Below are 23,822 nucleotides of genomic sequence, written 5' to 3' on the forward strand. Positions count from 1 at the left end.
CTAAGATACTGGACTAATTTACCATTTTTTCCTACAGATCATTTTACAGATGAGGAAATTGAGGCAAATAGGGTTAAGTGACTTTTTCCAGTTCACATAGCTAGTAAATGTTTATGGCTAGATTGGAACTCTGGAAGATGAGTCTTCCTGACTCCAGGCCTGGCACTCTATATACTCCAACACTTAGCTGTTCCTTATATATTACTAAAGAATATTGATTAAAAAAAATTTTTTAAATAAAATCCCAAGAAAAAACTATAGTATTATATTTGGCTAAATTTATGCCAAGGATGCAAGGTAGAATCATCATATATTAGAAACAGATTTGTCTAGCTCTATATAGATTAATTTGTTAAGTTACCTTTAAAGACAGATATCTAGATAAATGTATAGAAAAGTAGATATGTTTCTCTCTCTCTCTCATACACACACACATACATATATAGAGATATATATAGATAGATAGATATAGATATATAGATATATATATACATATATATCTATATATACATATACACACATAGATATCTTAGATTTTTCCATCTATGCTTATACTTTATAAGGCTTATCTTATAAAAAAGTTTTTTTTGGTCAAAAAATTATTCTATATCTATTGAGATACTCATGTGATTTTGAATGTTTTCCTTTTTAATAATATTAAATTGATTGTTTTCCTAGCTATGGACCATTATTACATTTCTGACAAAAATCCAATTTGATCATAATAAGTGATATTTTAGATAAATTGCTATATTTTGCCAGGATTTTATTTATAATTTTTAAATCAATATTCCTTAATGATACTGATGTATGGTTTTATTTCTTTGTTTTAGCATTTTCTTCCCTTAAGTTTTAGGACAATTATCTCACAAAAGAAATTTGGTAGAATATTTTTTTCTCAATTATTGAGAAAAATCTTTATAGAACAGATAATAGTTTTTCTCAAATATTTGAAAAAAGTTCTCCTCTAAGTCTATTTGCACAAGGAATTTTTTTTTACCTTGGTAGTTCATTTATAGACTGTTCTAGTTCCTTTTCTGAGATGTTAATAATTAAAGATTTCAATTTTACCTTCTTTCATTTGGGCATCTTTATTTTTTTAAGGTAACCCATTTTTAAAATTCTCTCAGTTTTGTTTATGGCTGTTTATAGAAGATTCTGATATAATTCGTTTTACTTCTTATAGATTTGCAATAATTTCATCACTTTGTTCATTTGTTGTTTTTTTTGATTTGGTTTATGCTTTTTTCCCTATAATCAGGTTGGCTAAAGATTTATTAAGATTCTAAGATTATTTTAAAATAATATTATTAATAATTTAAAATAATCACAAAGTTTTCAAAAGAAAAAAAAGTGAATTGCTACCTCAGCCCAAGCTTTTAGCACTGCCAGTTTTTCCATGGTTGTAGCACTCTCTCTATAAAGTTGGCTGGAAGATCCTTTTCCTGCCTGTACTTTGTCAAGTGAGGAAACAAGCAAATTGTGTACTCGACGGAGGTCATTGAGATCACTGACAACTCCACTTCCAATCCATGTACTACAAACCTGGGCAAAGAAGAATAAAGTTATTTTTCATGCAAACAAATGAAATTTTTTTCTTAAAACTTAAGCAGTGAGGAATATTTGTTGTTATATTCAGTTATTTTTCACACCAACCCTTTGTGACCCCACTTGGGATATTCTTGGTTTGAAATTTTCTTCTCCAGCTCATTTTGCAGATGAGGAAACTGAGGCAAACAGTATTAAGTAATTTGCCCAAGTTTACATAGCTAGTAAGTGTCTGAGGCCAGATTTGAACTCCGGAAAATGAGTCTTCTTGACTCCAGACCTAGCACTTTCTAGGCACCACTGCCCAACAAGGAGAATGCAACACAATATAAGAGGAAGAAAGGTACTTATTGGAGGAAGACAGGGAAGAATATATGAACAGTCCTATTTTTAGGACTTTACTGAAGCAATTCTATAAAAGACATAATAGTTTAAATTAATATCTGTTTATATTTACCAAACATTTCCATGATTTTAAGAAAAAGTTTTGCTAAATTAATTCCTTTAAATAATGTCTTATTAACTAAAATGCATATGTCAATAAATGAGGGTTTATATTCTTTTTTTTTAGACAGAAAAGAATTTATTAGTACTGATACTTTTTTTTTTTTGTCCATAGTATAAGCAGATACATAACTCTATTGTGACAGATATTCAAAAGTCCAAATAAATCATTTTAGAATTATTTGCAACCTTATTTATAGAGTAATATGAACTAAAGAAGTCCTTAAGTTCCTAAAAACATGACAATAGAAAACATATTTAATCTATTCCAAAAAATATTTAGAATCAAATAACAATTTTTGAAATATTTAGTTTTATAAATAAAGAAATATAGCTGTGAAAAAATTCACTTCGATTAATAGAATGAAATATTTTCAGTCTTTCTGAAGATAAGAAAATAATCTCATAGCAAGTCACTTAATAAAAGTTTAAGTTTCCTAATTTGGAATTTGAGAATAATAATAGCACCTACCTCCCAGAATTGTTGTGAGGATAAAATGAAATAACAGTGTCTCATTCACAGCAAGCACTATGTAAATATTAGCTGCTATCATTATCAATATTATTATTATAAAGTTTTGTTATCCCATGCAAATGGCAAAAAAATCTTCCAATTACTGAACTGATTATTATATTATAATTATTATAATTATAAATAACTTATAAAGTATTGTGGATTATCATAAATGTTTAATTATTATAGGTTATTATAGGTCATTCTCATAGAATTCTTAAACTTATCATTCATTTTTGTCTCACTTATGATTTCTACATCTGTTTGCTTATAAGATATTTTGTTAGATATAAAGATTCAAAGTCATTAAATTTTTCCATTGTTAGAAATATTTATTACTTAATTTTTCTTGTTTTTTGAAAGGAAAGTCAATTTCTAAAGGTGTCCATATTAACTATAAGAATAATATATTTTTCCTACCTGGCAAGCTTTTGCAATTATGTCTGATGGAGTATCTTGTGAAAAAGCTGGTCTGAGAGCAGCTCCCACCTAGGTAAGGGGGAAAGAATTGTTTTATTCATGAAATGAGAATAATAAAAGTGAAAGCAACTTTTATGTTCTTGAAGACAAAGAAACTTTACTTGCTGAAAGGTTATCAGGTTCTAACATATATAAAACTATTGCATCGTCATTAGATTTTTAACATTTGATGACTAGTTTTAAACAGAGTTCCAAAGTAACAATTCAGTAGCATTGATAGTTATTAATCATCTGCCATGTTATCCACCTGTGTTAGAATGAAAACAAGGCCTCTTTGCCATAAGTTTTCATTCCAATAGGAAAGATGATAAGAACATATTTAAGTATATATCAAGTAAATGTAAAAACAATATAAAATACTAAGTTATATACAAGTTTAGTTTGAGAGAAAGGGTAGTAGTAGGGGAAAGCCTAGCCCATAAAAGGTACTTGAGCTGTATCTTTAAGGAAGAAAGGAATTTCATGAGACAAATGGAGGAAGAAATACATGGTAGGCATAAAAGATGGTCAATACAAATATATGTAGATGAAAGAAAGGAAGCATCATATGTGAGAAAAGCCACTTTAGCTAGATCAAGTGTGCATAAGAAGGAGTAATATTCAATGTGGCTAGAAAGAAGGTTCGGGGGCCAAGGCCTTTAAATACTAAAATGCTGAGGTTTATATTTAAACCTAAAGGGAATACTGAAATTGACTGGGTCAAAGTTACACTTAAGAAAAATCATTTTGGCACTTGTGTGGAAGACACATTGATGTTAAACTTGGAACAGGGAGTCCACTGAGCAGACCATGGCAATAGCACAGGAAGAAGTGATGAGAAATTAAACTAAGATGACACTATGTGGAGGCATAGAAGGGTACCTTTCAGAAATGTGAAATGTTATGGAGATAGAAATGGCAAGATCTGGCAACTGATTAGGTATATGGAGTGAGTAAAGTAAGGATGTAGGATTATGCCAAGATATCCCTAGGACATGGGAGACTGGAAAAATGCCGGTACCTTTAAGACAACCGACAAGTTTAGAAGACTGGGTGTGGGATATGAGAAAAGAAAGAAAATAAGTACTTTTTAAAGATATGCTGAGTCTGAGATATCTCTGGGACATTTACTTTGAAATGTCCAATAAGCAGCTAATGATGTAAATTGAAGTTCAGGAGAGAGACTGGAATTAGTTATTTAGATGGGGAGACATTAGTATGGAAATGATAATTAAAGTCATGCGAGCTCCTAAGACCATTAAGAAAGAGGAAAGAAAGAACAGGGTATGTAGAAATGAAAGGATTTAAGAAAAATCTGAGGACTATAACATGATAAATGATGTATTCCAACCTCCCCCAGTACAATGGTAACTCTTTGAGAAATGTTTTCAGCTTTATCTTTATATCTCTCAAGTCAAGCACAGCAACAGTTATTTAATAATAATGGTTTTAGTATTTAAATACTGATTATGACAAGGAGATGAAATTTAATTTGTGAGAAACTAATGTCAGTCATATTCTTAATCAGTTTTGGTAAAACTTTTTAAAAGTCCTTCAGATATATTAAACTTCCAAATTTAGAATGACTTCCTAACATTACCAGTTGAATCCATTATGTTATATCCATGGTAATGGGAATGGTGGCATTCCTGCCATTTATTAGTGCTGCTTCCCTGATGAGATGGATATAGGATAGTGAAAAGTGATTATCAGGCTTTATGTAGCCCAGGTGGGCTGGAATCTATATTTATCATTTACTTGTAAAGATCAGTCAATTAAGTTAAATTCAATAAACATTTATGAGAATGGACCATAACCTCCAGTACCTTTTAACAAACTAGAAAAGTTTTCTATTTAGGACTAGTGCTGGATAATATGCCTATCACCTTCGGATAAGCCTACCTAAAATTAGATATGTCACCACAATATTGGCAATGAGGTGATGAATTTTTCTTATCACAAGACACAGAGAGGCTGTAATCTAGAATATTGGAACAAACACATACAACAATGAAATCAGGGATCTTTGATGTATATTGAAGTATTCTCTGCATACTAGGTATTGTCTTTTTAACTTAATCCAATGGTACTCTTAGAATTCTAGTACAATCTTAATGAAAGTACTAGACAAGAGACTAGGATGTATGTATACATACACACTAAAAACGATGTGTAATCTGAAGTATTTGGTATTGTGACTGCTAACCATTTCAAGAAGTAAAATAGTTCTTAAGACTGCTAAGTTTTCTAAAGAAGCCATATTAACAAAAGAATTAAGAAAAACTTGGTATGCTATTTACTGAATTATAAATGAACTTAAGCAAAAGCTTAAATATTTATAACAAAATTTTCTCTGAATATTAACCACTTTAATGATTAACTATAAATAAAACATCTACTTTATTAACTCTAAAAAATTTCAATATTCTTTGTTTTAAGAGTTTGTATTTTTTCTTTCTTGAAGTACTCAATAAAAAGCTTTGATTTAACAGGATAAAATCCATAACCTAATTTGGAGAAAATACATCTATTTCTATTATTAATTACAAGAGAAAAAAATTTAAATTTGCAAAGATTAAAGATTTCCTCTAATATTTTCTAGTCTTAACTTTCAACTACTTTTATTAAGATTTAACTTAAATTTAAACATTTCAACCAACAAACAAGAGAAAATTGATTTTTGCTTTGAAAAGCACTGGTCAGATTATAAATCCTAAAAACAATAGCAGGCAAACTTTCACATAAGATGACTATAGAGGTTCTAATTGGATTTGTAGTGATAAGTAATGTTAAAAAACTGACACCTTTAAACAACTCTTAAAATTCTTGAGAAAGTACTTTAAATAACAAAATGATTTTAAACAGAATATGGTGAAGTAGTCACTCGTCAAGTACAACCAAGACATTTGGGATGGGATTTTATCATTGTTTTATCATTATTACAATAAGACCTCACAAAAATTTGTTAAACCATTTTCACATACCACAGTTTTTTTGAATATCAGATGATACAGTGACATAGTAGATAAGTACATTCTATATAAGTGAACAGACTGGATTCTCAGACAAAAAACTACCTTAAAGAATCAAAGATCTCAAAATTGTTACTCAAATGTCATATATTAAGAGATGGCTTACTAAACATTATCTTACATTAGCTTGGTACTGCTCCAAAATCACATGACCTGGAAATTCTGGCTCAGGCACAGATGCAAATTTCTTGATAATGTCCTCAAGTGCTTGGAGCCCAGCCATCCGCAGCTGGTTGCTGTGATCTGTAGCAGCCATGAATGCCATGCGTATCAGGTCAGAGAGATGGAGTACTAAAAGATCATCTAAAAATAAAAATAGAAACCAAAGTGGAAACTTTCTAAAAGATATTCTATATATTAACATGGAAACTTATTTTAAATAAATTTCTGGTGGAAATTACCAATAACATATTCATTACATTTAAAAATAGCCTTAAAAGAAGACTCATCTCAATATTTTCAAATCTTTTGGCAAACTTTCACATAAGATGACTATAGAGGTTCTAATTGGATTTGTAGTGATAAACAACTCCTAAAGTTCTTGAGAAAGTACTTTAAATAACAAAATATAGATGGAATCAGAAATTAAGAGATAGATAGAAAACACAAATTCTCAAAATTGTGAAAGCTGATTTTTTTTCTTAGTCTTCAACCTATAAACCTCTTAGCCTATGCAATTTATTTTATGTAAATGAATACTATTATTATTTATATAAATTTTATTCATTTAACATTGCTGATTACCTTCTCTTCTTATTTTATAGAATAGAATATCTTCTTTTGCCCTTGCTTGCCTTATATGACTACTTCAGCAAAGCTGAGTCACAGCAGTGAGTTAAAGTGGGGAGAACACTGGTTAGAGACAGACTTTAGATAAGAACTTAGAATTCTTATCTAAGCTCTGCCTTTTATTACCAATGTGATTTTGGACAAGTCAATCAACTGTTTTAAGCCTCAATGTTCTCATCTATAAAGTGAGGAAGGGATTAGAATTAGAAATGATCACCTCCAAAACTCTCCAGCTCTAAAAGCTGTTGTCATCTCAGGACTAGATACTTCAACCATTTGGCCTAAATTTTACTACAGATATGTTAAGGTTAAAATCTCCATGAAGGGACCATAAACCTGCTCATCTTGATATCTGCAATAGCAACTAATACAATTTATAACATATAGGGAGTTCAATAAATGCTAATGAATAAGTGATGAAATTGTTCTAGAACTTAAAAGCAACAAAGCAAGTAGATCTAGAGAAAGCATTATTAAAGAGGCATCGTGTGTTATCACAAAAATGCTCATTGCAAGGCAACATTCCCCAATAACAGGGCTATGAATGAGCACATAGGTTGCAGCCAAGATTAGAAGGGAAGTAGACAACAAGGTTTCTGATAAAGGCCTCATTTCTAAAATATATAGAGAATTGACTCAAATTGATAAAAATACAAATCATTCTCAAAATGATAAATTAAAAAAGGATATGCACAGATTATTTTCAGATAAAGAAACTAAAGCCATTTCTAGTCATGTGGGAGGAAAAAATGTTCTGAATCACTATTGATTAGAGATATGCAAATTAAGACAACTCATAGGTACCACTTCATATCTCTCAGAGTGGTTAAAATGACAGGAAAGGATAATAATTATTGTTGAATGGGATGTGGGAAAACTGGGACACTAATACATTGTTGGTGGACTTGTGAACTGATCTAACTACTCTGGAGAGCAATTTGGAACTATGCCCAAAAGGCTATCAAATTTTGCATATCTTTTGATCCAACAATGTCTCTGCTGGGTCTGAATCCCAAAGAAATCATAAAAAAGGGAAAAAGATCCACATATGCAAAAATGTTTGTAGTAGTTTTTTTTTGTAGTGGCAAGGAATTGCAAACTGAGTGGATGCTCATCGGTTGAGGAATGGTGAAAAAGTTATGCTATGTAAAGGTAATAGAATATTACTTTCCATAAGAAATGATCAGCAGGATGATTTCAGAAAGGCCTAGAGAGACTTACATGAACTGATGCTAAGTGAAGTGAGTAGAATCAAGAGAAGATTATAGATAGGAACAAGAAGATTATAGGATCTTTTATGTGATGGACTTGGCTTTTTTCAACAATGAGGTGATTCAATGCACTTCCAATAAACTGGTGATGGAGAGAGTCATCTGCATCCACAAAGAGGGCTATGGAGACTAAATGTGGATCACAACATAGTATTTTCACCTTTTCTTTGGTTGCTATTTACTTGCTTGTTTTTTCTTTTTTCTTTTCCCTGCTTTTGATTTGATTTTTCTTGTTACAGCATGATAAATATGGAAACATGTTTAGAAGAATTGTACATGTTTAACCTATGTTGGATTACTTGCTGTCTAGAGGAGGGGGAAGGAGAGGAGGGAGGGAGAAAAATTTGGGACACAAGGTTTTGTGAAGGTGATTGATGAAAACAATCTGCATGTATTTTTTAAAATAAAAAGCTATTAGTATAAAAATATATTTTAATTAAAAAAAGAATCACATAGATGATAGATCTACTCTTGTATGTACCCTCCATCCTAGCTCCCAAGCAGTATTAATAGTATTAGTCCCAATTAGGGACTAGATAAAGCCTCCTTGGAAAATACAGTCACAGCAGAGGAACTCATGCATGATTCACCTCACCAGAGGTATGGCAGACCCGACAAAAATACACATAGTAACATAGCCAAGCCTCTGGAAGCTTCTGAGTTTTACTTGCTGTCCATTTCCCCATTCTCTCAAATATAGTCCTATAACCTTAACAAAAGTTAGGCCATCTCAGCAGTTTATACTATTATTTCAGGTAGTGTAAAACTGGTTTACATAATTCTCCTTACTTAATATTTGTGGGGGAGTAGAGAAGAGAGGGGGTGAGGAAAGGAAGTTGCTTTTGATATTCATCTCTAGCACACACTCCAAAATGAACTTCTTTGCTTTATGTAGCACAAAGCATAACAGAGACAGTACCATGATTTTATGAAGCTTGATGCTAAGTTGATGCCTGCCTGTATCTACCAAGGGGTGTGTGTGTGTGTGTGTGTGTGTGTGTGTTTTAATAGCATAATCAACTGCACAGTCACTGTAATAACAATGACTAGCATTTACATAGAACTTTAAAGGTTTGCAAAATGTCTTATAGATGTTCTCTCATTTAGCAGTTTCATTATACCTTATATCCTAGAATAATAAAAAGAATTCCAGATCTGTAGTCAGAGAATTTAAATCTGAGTTCTCTTTCTGCCATTTGGTGACTGTGGCCATGAACAAGTCAATTGAGAATTATTCCTTATCTGTAAATTAGGGATAATAAAAATTGAACTACCATTCCATAGTTTTAACATTCTCTATGGTTCAGTCTGTAAATGATCTCTTCACCCTAAAAAAGCCATGCTATCACAATGTTTTTATTATACTAAAGATTATTATAGATAAAAGCATATAACATTAATAATCTAAAGTATTATTCTTCTTATCCTGAAGATAAAGTAGTAAAAAAAAAAAAAAATCCTTATTCTTATTTTTGAATATGTGAGCCCACTAGTCATAATATTTTTCAGGCATAGTAGAAAGACTTGGAATCAGAAGATATGAATTTGAATTTCAAGCTCTGTCACTTGTTAGGGAAAAAACACAAAATTTTTAAGTCTTAGCTTTCTTATTTTTCATATGGTAATAATACTTATACTATCTATTTCACAAAGCTATGGCCAGTAATAAAATAATGTATATAGAACCATTTTGTAAACTATAAGATATAAAGATATATATATATATATATATATATATATATATATATATATATATATATATATATAAACATATACTATTAAACTTATGAGTATGCAAAGTCAGATGTTATGTGGATAAGAAATCCAAGTTGGGTAGGAAGCAAGGGACTGTACAGTATCTTTGAAATGAGTAACTCTAAAATACTTTAATTATAGTAAAATACAAATCTTTTGGTAAAAAATAATAACAATGTTTACAAATGAAAGAATTCTATATTTACTTGCAGGATTTCTCAGTTTGGCTGAACGTGCCAAAGCAAGATCAAAATGAGCCTGATCTGCATTCTCACACAACATGATGACTCGACACAAGCAGTCAGCAGCAAACACTCGAGTAGCCCAGCGAGGAGCTACAGAAGGCTTTGATTTATCCTCTTCACCTAATGTGGTAAACATAGTATCATCATCCATCTCATCCTTCTTCTCAGATTCTTCATCCTTTCCACTACTTAAAGGGGTTGTAGTACTCATATCTGTAAGGAACAGAAGCATAGAAGTCTAAGGCAATTCATCCACACTTACTAAGCATCTATGTGCAAGGCACTATAAGATATCCTGTCCTCAGGAATCTTTCATTCTCTTAAAAGAAAAATGAAGATAAGGTGATTTGAGGAAAGAGAAAGTATAACTTGAGGGGTTCAGAAACGGCTTTAAGAAAGCCGTGGTATTTCTGAGAATTCAAGAAAGATAAGGATTCTGAAAGGCAGGAGTAAGGAACAACAACATTTTTTTTTGTGATACTTATTTTACTTTTTTCTTTTTATTAATTTTATAATTATAAAAATTTTTGACAGTACATATGCATGAGTAATTTTTTTTAATAGCATTATCCCTTGTATTCATTTTCCCAAATTTTCCCCTCCTTCCCTCTACTCCCTCCCCTAGATGACAGGCAATCCCATACATTTTACATGTGTTACAGTATAACCTAGATACAATATATGTGTGTAAATACCATTTTCTTGTTGCACATTAAGTATTAGATTCTGAAGGTATAAGTAACCTGAGTAGAAAGACAGTAATGCTAAAAGTTTACATTCAATTCCCAGTGTTCCTTCTATGGGTGTAGTGAACAACAACATTTTAGTCATGGTCTTTCATCCATGACATCCAGGTACAAATATAAAGAGGTAAGGGATAAAAATACAAAGAAGTAACATTTGTTCAATCCTGGCAATAGCTTATTTGGAATATAAGGTGCATGGAGGGTAGTAATAAAGCTGGAAAAATAAAGTGAAGCCAAATTGTAGAAGGCTTTAAATTCCTAGTGAAGGAATTTTTACTCTATCCTAGAAGTAATAAAGTATGAATGAAGGTTTTTAATCAGGGTAGTATGCCTTAGAAATATTAAATCACTTAAGTGGAGGATAATATTGTTCAGAGAATGGTATGAGAAACAGGGAAGCCATTTAAATACTACTGAGCCTGGATAAAAGCCACAGTCATTTGAATGTTGAAAAAGAAATTAATGCAGATTTGGAACTATGCCCAAAAAGTTATCAAACTGTGCATACCCTTTCACCCAGCATTGCTGCTATTGGGCTTATATCCCAAAGAAATACTAAAGAGCGGAAAAGGACCTATACGTGCCAAAATGTTTGTGGCAGCTCTTTTTGTTGTAGCTAGAAACTGGAAGATGAATGGATGTCCATCAATTGGAGAATGGTTGGGTAAATTATGGTATATGAAGGTTATGGAATATTATTGCTCTGTAAGAAATGACCAGCAGGAGGAATACAGAGAGGCTTGGAGAGACTTACATCAGCTGATGCTGAGTGAAATGAATAGAACCAGAAGATCGCTGTACACTTCAATGCTGTATGAAGAGGTATTCTGATGGAAGTGGATATCTTCAACATAAAGAAGATCCAACTCACTTCCAGTTGATCAATGATGGACAGAAATAACTACACTCAGAGAAAGAACACTGGGAAGTGAATGTAAATTGTTAGCACTACTGTCTATCTACCCAGGTTACTTATACCTTCGGAATCTAATACTTAATGTGCAACAAGAAAATGGTATTTACACACATATATTGTATTTAGGTTATATTGTAACACATGTAAAATGTATGGGATTGCCTGTCATCGGGGGGAGGGAGTGGAGGAAGGGGGGGGGATAATTTGGAAAAATGAATACAAGGGATAATATTATTAAAAAGTAAAAAAAAAAAAAAAAAAGAAATTAATGCAGAAGTTATCATGGAGGCAGAATCAAAAAAATTGCCAACTAATTGGATGTAAGTTATAAGAGTGTAAATAATCAAGTATGACTCCAAGGTTTATAACTTCAAATTTATGACTCCAAAGACAACAGAATCTCAGGTTTCAAAAAGTCCTGGTAGCCATTTAATGCCCAATGGTACCTAAATAGCATATAAAGGGTGGAAAGGTAGGTTGTGAAGCATTTTAAATGTAAAACAGAAGACTTTATATTTGATCTTGGAAATGATGTATAGTTGCTGGAGTTTATTGTGTACGAGAGTGATGTGGTCAGATATTAGGAAATGTAAGAAAACCATTTTATTAGCAAAGAAAATATTTAAAAATTTTAAGAGAAAACTATATTGAATGACCATAAAAAATGGAAAGGGAAATTCTAAAAATCATAGGAATTCAGATCACCATAAATACCAATACTTATAATTTCCCTTCTCTCAAAAGAAAAGTGATGGACCAATTATACAATGAGAAATATATTGTCAAATATATTCGATGTGTTCATTTGTTTTTCTTAACTGTATTTCTTTGTTATAAGGGAGCTTTCTAGGAGAATATACTAACAAAATATGTAAAAAAACTCGTTAACAAGACATTTCTAAAAGTAAAATTAACTATACAAAATTAATCTTCAAAAAATTAGTCCATACAGATAATAAAGATTTCCAGGTTCCAAGTTCATAGACAATTATGTTATAAGTTCACATTTATAAATATTTTTTACATCATTATTCAATCAAGAAAACTGTGGTAAATATATAAAAAGCAAGACGATTCTAAATAAGACTAGTTATAATAAAATACATTTATTCAATACATACCACTGGATGCTGCCAGAACATCCTTGCAAAGCATTAGCCAATGTGAAAGTTTGTCTACAGCCAAAGACGAAAGCATATGTCCTAAAGTATCATGGATATCCGAACATAATTTTCTATCAGTCTCCCGGTCTAGCATTCCAAAAAGAAGCCCTTCCAAACCAGTTTCTGTTATATTGACACCTTGGTGTCGACAATGGATATCACGGCGAGAACTGACCCCTGGTGCAAAAGGATTCATATCTGTAAAATAATTTTCACAAAAGAACATGTTTATAAAGCATCTGTGGCCCATTCTTAGGCAATAACTATAATAATACTTACTTATTCCCAATAGGAACCAACCAATGATGGAAATTTCTATCATCTAACATGTATTTCAACATATTTCACATGTATTGGACTACCTGCTAGCTAGGGGAGGGAGTGGGGAGAAGGAAGGGAAAATTTGGAACAAGGGGTTATGCATGAGTCAATATTGGAAAAATTACCCATGCATATACTTTGTAACTAAAAAGCTTTAACAATAATTTTTTAAAGTGAAAAAAAAAAAAAAAAAGAAAACCCAATAAACTTCCATCTTTTTAAATGCATACACTCTATGTATATATGTTTTCAAAGTAAATTATTGCCAAATTTAATTTGAGAGTAGGGGTAAGTACCACATATTTATGAATCAAATATTATCCTGAACAGGGCACCATGAAGTCTTTTAACAAATATTGTAATGCCTGGAATCAAAATATACAGTACACAAGTTTGAGCTTGATATCTTATAGACATATTAAATCCAACATGTCCAAAACTAAGCAAAAACAAAACCCAAATTTTTCCCTTTTCCCTGTTACTGTCAAGAGTACTACCACCTTCCCAGTCATGCAGGCTCACAACTTAGGTACAATCATTGATTAATTACTTTCTCTTATCTCCAACCCCTCACATAAAATCTGTTGTCAAGTCCCATTGATTCTACCATTGAAACATCTCTTATATATGCATCTTTCTTTTTTCTGACTGCCATACTACCTGATAATGCCACCTTGAAATCATGCCATATAATGATCAGTTGAAAACACCAGGAATGTCTTCAAATATATGAGGATCTATCATGTGGAAGAAGGATGAGGCACATCTCGGCTAGAGGAAGGAACGGGCCCATCATCTCATATATGGAATATTCTAACAGCCTGCTGCTTGGTCTTCTTGACTCAAATATTTTCTCAACGTAGCCCATCCTCCATTCAGTTGCCAAAAAGATCTTCCAAAAGTGCAGTTCTAATCATGCCACTTCCTACTCAATAAACCCCAGTAGCTCCCAATCATCACCAGGATTAAAAATAAAATCTTGTTTGGAATTCAAAGTCCTTCACAACCTGGCTCCTTTTTATCTTCTTTCATACCATTACCTTCTATGTATTCTGCGATCCAAAGTGTCACAGGCTACCTTGTTGTTCTTTTTAAAAGATATTTCCTCTCTCAACTCCACACATTTTTAGGGCTATCCTCTGGAATGCCCAGAATGCTCTAATTTCCTCAATTTATACGTCCTGGTTTACCTCAAATGTCACTTTCAGCAAGAAGCTTTTCTTGGTTCCCCTTGTTAGATCTTTCCCCCTGAGATTCCCCTTCCAATTCAATATATTTTGTATGCAGATAGTTATTTGCATTTTATCTGCCTCATGTACTCTCTGATTAAGATTGTTTTTAATCTTTCTGTGCACTCTTCAGTTTTTACCACTGTGCTTGACAAATAGTAAATGCTTAATAAACACCTTTGAACTTGTTGATGTGTTAACATATATTCTGACTGTGAAAAAAAAAATTTAATATATGCTCGCTAAGAAAAAAAAAACACAAAATGGCTCATTAAGCCTTAAAAACAAGATTTTAATGATCAACAGACTATGCTTTTTTCCCTAAGAGAATAAAAATCTCTCAAGGTAGAAAGGAACCACAGAAACTATTCAGTCTAGCACACACCTGAATAAAAATCCTCTCTAAAACACATCTACTGATTTCCAAGACAATTCATTTCATTTTTATAATATTAACTTTATACCACAGTTATATACTTATTTCTATAGTAGTATATATTGGTATAAGCTCCATGAAGACAAACTATATGTTATTTTCCCAAATATCTGCTTTGTATACATAAAATGCCCAATATTTATCAATTTGAAACTGAACTGATTCTTTTATTTTGAAGGATTTTTATTGATTCTTTAAATTCAGCTATATTTGAAAAAATTTTAATGATTCTTTTAATTCAGCTATTTTTGAAGGATTTTTAATGATTCTTTTAGTTCAGCTATTTCTAATATAGCTAATTGCTAATGGTCAAATGAGATATTAAAAAAAAAAAAAAAAAAAAAAAGGCTTAGCACAGTCCCTGGCACACAGTAAACACACTACATAACTGTCTGCTATTACTATTATTATCATAATTATTATTACTATTTACTTCTCTTCCTCTAATGCAGCATTTTCTCCTTTAAGTAAAAATAGATGGCACAGTGATACATTCTAATGGTAATGTGCACTGTGCACTTGAAAGTATAGACAATCTGATAGTATATTAGATGATTATATTTTTTAATTATTTTATTGAAAATATTGTTAGTTATATATACCTATAGGACTAGTTCAGGAATTATGAATTTTCCCTATAAAAGCTAGGCATTGATCTAACTTCTTGTTTTACTAATATAACTTGTCACATGTCACCATAGACTCCAAATGTACTCCAAAACTGCATACTCTTTTCTTGAGGCCAAAAGTGAATTAAATCTCTCCACAAAAATAAGAAACTAAGTACAGACTAAGTCTAAGGCTTTCCTTAGCAATATAGCAAATGCAGTGAGACATTTTACCTACTTGTAACTAAAATTTTTTATTATTGTAAAAGTTATTTTAAAGTTGCCTATTTAGCCAAAAACTTTCAGTTGCCTCTAAGCCTTGAAACCTTTTCCCTGAAGATTTTCCCTTATCTTCAAAATTCTTTATTATTATTGATATGATAAATAATTTATCAACTTATTCCTCTAGGAAGCTTAAGGAAATGCACAAAGTATACTATTTGGATTACAATGCTTGGTTAAAAAGCAGTAAAATTAAACAGGGGGTGGGGAAGAGATGGAGACAAACAGAGGGAAAAAGAGAAACAGAGAGAAAACAAGAGCAACACATTGGATTTTTAAAAGTGTTGTATTAATATATGACTTCATATATGAATTTACATGCTAAAAAGAAGGAAAGTCATGTTATATTTTTATATTAAAATTCTATTAAGCTAATAATAAAAAACCTATTTATAATTTCACAAATATATACACTTCCATGGAAAGGAATATTAAATATAAGGCTCACTTACTAATGCCACTGCTTTCTTTGTCTCCTGCATTTTTTGCAAGGCTCATAGCATATTCACATACTTCAGCAGCTTCTCGCTGAGCAAGTTGTCGAAGACATGCAACTGCTGCCCTTCGGAGTAATAAGTGGGAACTACACAAATGAACCTATAAACACGGTGATATCAGAAGAATTAATTTCAAATAAATTTGTTAACAACTAGTAAGGGCTCTTTTACAAACAAAAAATTATAAAGTTCTAGCCTTCTAAAGGAAGTGGAACATTTTGATAGTCTAATTTGTTTATTGAACACATAGTAAAATCTTATAAAAAAGTCAATGAGCCAGCCATCTTAGCCCTTCTTCAGAAGGTCTTAAAGATGAGTCTTTGAAATACAATCTCACAAGCTTAGTAATGAGTCTTCCCAAATTCCAAAAACAACAAATAAAGTTGGGAGCAAAGATACTAGAAGCAGAAAACATTAAAAGCAGTAAAATATGACAGTTGACAACAAAGTAAGAAAAAAGAAGAAGTCTATAAAATTGTAATCAAAGCAGCCTCAAACAATTTAGGAGAAGATTCAATAGATCTACATTCCTCAACAATTAAGCATTACTGAGTAAAGTATATAGTAGAATCACAAAATGTTAAGAACTCTGAGGGGCAGATAGGTGGCACAGTGGATAGAGCACCAGCCCTGAATTCAGAAGGACCTGAGTTCAAATCTAGTCTCAGGCACTTAACACTTCCCTGGGCAAGTCACTTAACCCCAACCTCAGGAGAAAAAAAATACTCTGAGCACCCTGTAAAATAATCTAGTCCAATTTTTTCAATCCATAGAAAGCCTTTTCAATATCACAAAACTAGTAAACTAAAAAGTCATAACTTAAGCCCAAATTTTCTAACTCAAATGTCAGTGTCCTTCTTAGTGGTGTTACAGCAAGTATATTATGTTTAAGAAGCTATCTCTAAAGGTTAAAACAAAAGTTATTTGGAAAACCTTGTTTCCCAATAATATGAGATAAAAGATAGTAACATAATTTAATTTTGTATTTATTTAGCATTTATTATTAAAGAAATAAGGTTTTAGAAATCATGACACAAGAAAAGGCAAAAAAGACAAGGGAGGAAAAAGCTAGTCCCTGTCCTTAAGGAGCCTTCAATCTAATAGGAGAAAATAATTCACAAGAAAAAAATGAAAATGGGGACAGATAATTGATGTAAGATGGAAAAGTCAAAAGACTTCCAAAATGAGTGCAGCCAAGAGGAAAATGAGATGTCCAAGGAGATGTCTTTATCACTCCTCCTTAAATGGATGTTGAAAAGTTCAGGGTTCCACTCTCCTAATAAAGGATCAACTACTAAGATTATTTGGCTCTTATATGATGAAGAGATTCCCCAATGATGAGTTTAGTAGGGACATGATAGACAAGTCAAAGAAATCCAAAATGAGTGGAATATGGAAGTGCAACATTTAAAAGTTTATGGCAAGATTGAAGGTTTAATCATGCTTGTGTATAGGTAACTGAAATGGAGTGGGAGAATAGGTGAATGGAACTAAGTAAATTGAGGAACATTGAAGAAGTTAGAATATCTGAGAGAACATCTCTCAAATTTATAGAGATTTTTATTTCTTTAGTTTATAAAGAAATCCCCTAGAAGAAAGGAAGAAGTAGTAGTATGAAGGAAAATTGAGTCAGACACTGTACTCATTAAGAAAAGAGGGAGAATGACCTAAGGATTGGTAGATAATTGCTGCAGATTCTGAAATAGTAAATAAATTTGGATTGAAGAAACCCCAAAGGAGGACATGGATGATATGAGCAAAAAAGTCACCAGTCCTGGAAAAGGAGCTCAAGGAATATAGTGTTGTCAAAAGTTAGAGTAAGTGGTATAAGATCAAAGTAAGTTTGTTAATTACAGCAAATTATAGAGAAGGGATGTTGGAAGAGGCAGAAAAAATGAAGAAAACATTTGTGAGAATGATGAAGCAGACAGCTGGAGTTCAGTTCAGTACAGGAAAGGAAAAAGTAGGAGACAGCAGAAATGAATGTGCTAACCTCTGTGATATGAGTCTAGGCAGACAACAAGTCTGCTGCTAAAGGAAAATGGTTAGAAGGATCAAAGGCATCATTAAGAAGCTAATTCACTCTTATTTTCTTCCACCCTCTTCTCATTCTGCCCCTAGAATATAAAGAATGTTTGGAACTCTCTAAATATTCAATGAATAAAAAACTTAAACATATAATAATATATTAAATGCTAAGAGTCTTTTAGTATGTTTTTTATATAAAAAGCTCATCTGAGCCCTACCTCTTTGGGAGTAGAGGAGAAAGGAATGGTTTTTTTATGTATGTGAGTGTGAGTGTGAGTGTGTGTGTGTGTGTGTGTGTGTGTGTGTGTGTGTGTGCATACAAATTATTAAGCAATTTGGCATCTCCCTACATCTAATTCAATCAGGAGTAAATATTTCACTATTTTCTGCTCTGATTTTTAAATTCCATTTTCCTTCTAAAATGAAACTAGAGGTAGATTATATTATCATGACTTTCATACTCCTATCAAAAAGGCCTAGGTTTAGTTCAATATCTAAATAGGTCTTTTGAGCAATGAAATACAGTTAATAAAACTAGTAAGAATGAACTTTAACTCCCACTAAGAAGTTATTTTCCACTGGACAACACAAAGATATAAATCCCAATAACAACTAAACTGCGAATTATTTCTAGAAACAAAAACTATAAAAAATATTTAAAGCTAGATAGTCAATAGCATCATTCTGAAAAAAATGTTATTATTCTTAGAAATATAATATTCCAAATTTAAACTAATATATTTTATACACTGCTTTAATAATTTTGAGATTTATTTTAGTTACCCCAGTTTAAAAAAAATTAGCTGTTATCACCAATACCACAAGTTTAGAACCAACTTTAAAAAGTCTTTGGAAATAATTATAATACTTGGATAGGAGCCAAGACTAGCAAACACTAAAAGATCTTGTGTGTGTATTAATTAAGAATGGTGTCTGATAACTTTAAAAATTTCAGATATACAAAATGGAAATTGTTTTTCTAAAAAAAAATTTTTCTAATTAGGCTAAAAGTTTTTTCCTTAAAAGACTTTTGCAGAAAATTTTTTATTTTACATTGAAAGGAAAAAAATGATAAGAGAATTATCCAGACAAAAATTGTCAAGTATATCTGGGAACTTAAAAAAAAATTCTTTTCCTTACATGTACACAATAATTTTGATAAGATCAAAATAACTTTTTTTGGAATTCATAATATAGTATATTAAACACTCATTCTGGAAAGAAATTAAAGACTCTCATTTTCTAAGACTATGGTATATATATATATGTTTTAAGTATTATAGTATAAAACATTCAGTAGCATTTTAGAGATCAAATATGATGATTCTTTAAGTGACCATAAAGATACCATCTGTGTTAATGAACAAATTAATGTTCAAAAGCATCAGTTTAATATAAATGAAACCAAAAATAGGAAATACTAGAGTATAAGAAAAAAAATCATCAAATTATAATGCTAATATTACTTCACTAGTCTTTATCACTCACCAATCATTGCCTTACATAGCCTGATTAAAAAGTAAGGAACAAACACAAGGAAGGCATGAAAATACAGTGACTCAGCTGTCTTTTCATTTTAGTCAATGTTACTTAGTAGACAAGTCATATCATATCATTTTGATAAAAAGTTAATCACGATAAGAAAAAATACAGGGTGAAAATAGGTTTCTTCAACAAATCACAACTATATGCTATTTGAATGTGAGTTTAGAAATTGGAATTTTATATTTAGTGGAAAAAGATCCAGATAACCAGGAGGAAATCTAGAGGACAGATCATTTAAAAACAAAACAAAAGGATATGAATACAATTCTGGAGGAATGATCTCATTAATTCACTCAGGAAATGGGGTTTAAGCTCATTAGTTGTATTCATCATTTGTGTGTGTGTGTGTGTGTGTGTGTGTGTGTGTGTGTGTGTGTGTTATGTAAAGCATGATTAGTAAATGATGAAAAAAATCAAAGACTAGTAAAAATGAATTCTATAGAGCTAATGACAGATCTTTTCATTATCCAAAATAATACTGACATATGTCTCACTGGGTAATTGGCAAAAGACAATTAGAACCACAATAGTAAGGGGTAAAATCTTTAAATATTTTGTCCCTTTGTGGCTTTTTTCAGGAGTGTGGAAAGAATACAATCTTTTTAGTGATCTTTGATTTTCTACATTCTTTTGGCCATTTTTCTTTATCCAATGAGCTACCTTCTCCTATGGATTCTATTTCGAAAAGAAATAAATCTCTTCCACAAATAAGTCCAAACACGAACTCTACTTCAGGCCTTCAAAAACATTCACTAAGATCATTTGAATGTCTTAACAGGGCTCCCTGTCTCCCATTTCTCCACTCTCCAATTTATTCATCATATAGTTGCCAAAATAATCTTCCTACATCAGATTCAGTGGTCAACTAATTTGAAAATATTTTTAAAATGTATAAAATTTAAATCATATAGAAAACATTAATTGAAATTTTGTGGATATTGAAAGTCTTTATAATAATTTTTGTTATTTTAGTATAATAAATCTCAAGGTCATTACTTAAAATCATATATAACAATGTTGGACACTCAATTATATAGTATTCTCTAATTGCAATGAAAAGATTTATAAATAACATAATAGCTTGTCAAAAACCAGAAATAGAGAGCTATAAAATTGTAAACCTAATTCTCAGTTTTTATCTAGGATGTTACAACTAACCACTCTTCACAGAGTTTTAGGAAATAAACAGAGGCTGGAAAGGGAAAAAACAAGTCAAAGAGAGATTTGAAATATTGACTGAAACATTTCCCAAAAGACAGAGAATTTAGAAAGTGAGGAAAGTACCAGAAGTGAGCTCATGAATGTTATGCAAGAATTTAGAAATCAGGAGAATCAAACATTTCCTTAATAATACATTTTGGACTCCCAATACAAGTGAATCAAAGATATTTTATACTTACACAAAGGCTGGGAACCAGACTAGACAGATTGACATGCCGTGGTGCAAACATATGTAGTTGTTGAAGGCAAGATATGGCAGCTGCCTGAACAAGAGAATCTGAATGGTCTTGTGTAATTGCACAACCAACCAAACAGGAAGAGCGGATTGTTGAGATTGTTGCTCCATTCCCTAATCACAGACACAAGAGAAAAATTTTTACAATACATTAATTTTATTAGATTCATCACAAAAATTATTAAGGAGAAATGTATTTTATTATGAAGGAGCTAACAAACCACTTTACTGGAGATGGTAACTTTTTTTTAAAGTGTAGAAAATGTCTCTAATACTTGTAAGTTCTAATTTGTTGGTTTAGATGCTTAATAAATTTACTCTTAGATTTAACTTCTAGAAAAAAAAATGTACTATTTTAAAAAAACTTTTACCATGCTATTTGAAAAAATCTGAAGAGTACCAGAAACTATTCAACTGCATAGCTTACAAAATTAATGCTACTGCTGATGCATATTGATCCTAAATTTCAGTTTCCCAACAAATGTTAAAAGGAATGTCTATAGAGACATTGAGCAAAAGAAGTCATTATATAGCACAAATAATGCAAAAGAAAATAATCCAAACTAAATTCTAAACAGTGAGTTAATTTAACCATCTAACTAATATAAACAAAACAGTTTTATAGATGAAAGTGGCTTATGTGGGAAATTATTATTTTCTATACAGTTCTGATGTATGTATAACTGACATAATCATGTGAGGGAAGATCTAAGAATTACTATACTAAATCAGAAATATTTAATCATTTTTTCCAATGTATATTTGCACCTTTTTTTTCAAAGAGCTTTCATTTTATTAATAATAATAGCTAAAATGTATCAATACTTTAAAATGTATAAAGTATTTTATACATTTAATTTCACCTTTACAATCCTGTGAAAGTATTGCTCTTAGCCCTATTTCAAAAATGAAGAAATTGAGGTTGTGGTAAAAGGACTGGTCAGATTACACATTTATTAGTAGCGAGAATTTTTTCCAAGAAACTTCTCTTCCATTCTTTAAGAAAAAAGTTGTCACATTATGATTTGACTGAGATTCATTTTATAGTTAGAAACAATTTACATTCAAAGTAAGAAACTAAATTGAAACTGTGTATTTCCAGTGTTCCTTGAAATGGAGTTATGAAACTTTAAATTAACATGATTCTACAACAAGATTTTGAAGGGGGGGGGGATTAACATTCTTTTTTTTTTTTTAACATCAAAATTTTAAATTTCACTTACCCTGCAGTTCAGGTCCAACGGTGGTTATTATAGCACCTAAACATCGACCTAAACATTGATGAACTTCTGTATGTGAAGGTGGAACTGTCAATAATAATGTAAGAACTAGGGACAAGGTTGGTTCAACATAGCCACGATACATTGGCCCACTAGAATCCACTATTAAAGCAAGTGAATGAAGAGACCAGGTCTGAAATCAGATAAAACATATTTAATTCTATTTAGGATAGCATATTAGGATATTTTAAACTGATTTCTTAACACCACTCCACCATGGGGTAGAAATGACCTTAAGATTTTTTTTAAAAATCAATTTATTTAATTAATTTTTGAAAAGATTTTATGCATAAGTAATTTTCCAGCACTGACAAATGCAAAATCTTTTGCTTCAGCTTTTCCCCTCCTTTCCCCCACCCCTTCCGTCAGATGGCACGTTGACTAATACATGTTAAATATGTTAAAGCATAAGTTAAATACAATATATGTATACATGTCCAAACAATTATTTTGCTGTAAAAAAAAAAAATCAGACTTTGAAATAGTGTATGAAGGAAAGCCTGTGAAGGAAATCCAAAATGCAGGCGGAATTCTATGTAGTGGTTTGCAGTCATCTCCCAGAGTTCTTTCGCTGGGCATAACTGGTTCAATTCATTACTGCTCTATTGCAACTGATTTGGTTCATCTCATTGTTGAAGATGGCCATGTCCATCAGAATTGATCATTATATAGTATTGTTTTTGAAGTATGTAATGATCTCCTGGTCCTACTCATTTCACTCAGCATCAGTTCATGTAAGTCTCTCCAGGCCTTTCTGAAATCATTCTGTTGGTCATTTCTTACAGAACAATAATATTCCATAATATTCATATACCACAATTTATTCAGCCATTCTCCAACTGATGGCCATCCACTCAGTGTCGGTGACGGGAACTATAGTCATGGAATATTACCAGACCATAAACTTTGCATCTAGCATTAGATGGCAACCAGGTGGCTAGAGAAGCGAATGACCCCCACACTTATAAACACATAGCCATGGTATTGTATTAACCACAGAGATGTCTCAGGGCTTAACGACCCTAGAGACTCAGATAAGAATTGTAACCACAGGATGCTCTTTCCCCTCCTCCTCCTGGAAGGTCTGCTCCTTCCTGCAGTCCCCCCCATACCCTTTCTCGCAGGTAGCACATACCTTTACTCTCTCCTGCCCCCTTTTCCCCTCCCAACTTTGTCCTCATGTATTGCACCTAGCTCT

At 31.6% G+C, this 23,822-nt stretch overlaps 1 protein-coding gene across 2 annotated transcripts in view; it reads right to left on the reverse strand.

Annotated features, from left to right (window-relative positions):
* HEATR5B (HEAT repeat containing 5B) overlaps positions 1-23,822 on the reverse strand; it is a 127,860-nt gene that overhangs the window by 30,195 nt on the left and 73,843 nt on the right. For both annotated transcript variants that reach the window (XM_074288186.1, XM_074288185.1), the window contains exons 21-28: positions 22,568-22,757; positions 21,289-21,458; positions 16,271-16,415; positions 12,901-13,140; positions 10,079-10,330; positions 6,179-6,360; positions 2,987-3,055; positions 1,366-1,545 (exon numbers count right to left, since the gene is read on the reverse strand). In XM_074288186.1, coding sequence (XP_074144287.1) covers positions 1,366-1,545; positions 2,987-3,055; positions 6,179-6,360; positions 10,079-10,330; positions 12,901-13,140; positions 16,271-16,415; positions 21,289-21,458; positions 22,568-22,757 — 1,428 coding nt within the window. The remainder of the gene's footprint in view (positions 1-1,365; positions 1,546-2,986; positions 3,056-6,178; positions 6,361-10,078; positions 10,331-12,900; positions 13,141-16,270; positions 16,416-21,288; positions 21,459-22,567; positions 22,758-23,822) is intronic.

The sequence above is a fragment of the Sminthopsis crassicaudata genome, chromosome 2 (assembly GCF_048593235.1).
Source record: "Sminthopsis crassicaudata isolate SCR6 chromosome 2, ASM4859323v1, whole genome shotgun sequence".
NCBI classification, from domain to species: domain Eukaryota; kingdom Metazoa; phylum Chordata; class Mammalia; order Dasyuromorphia; family Dasyuridae; genus Sminthopsis; species Sminthopsis crassicaudata.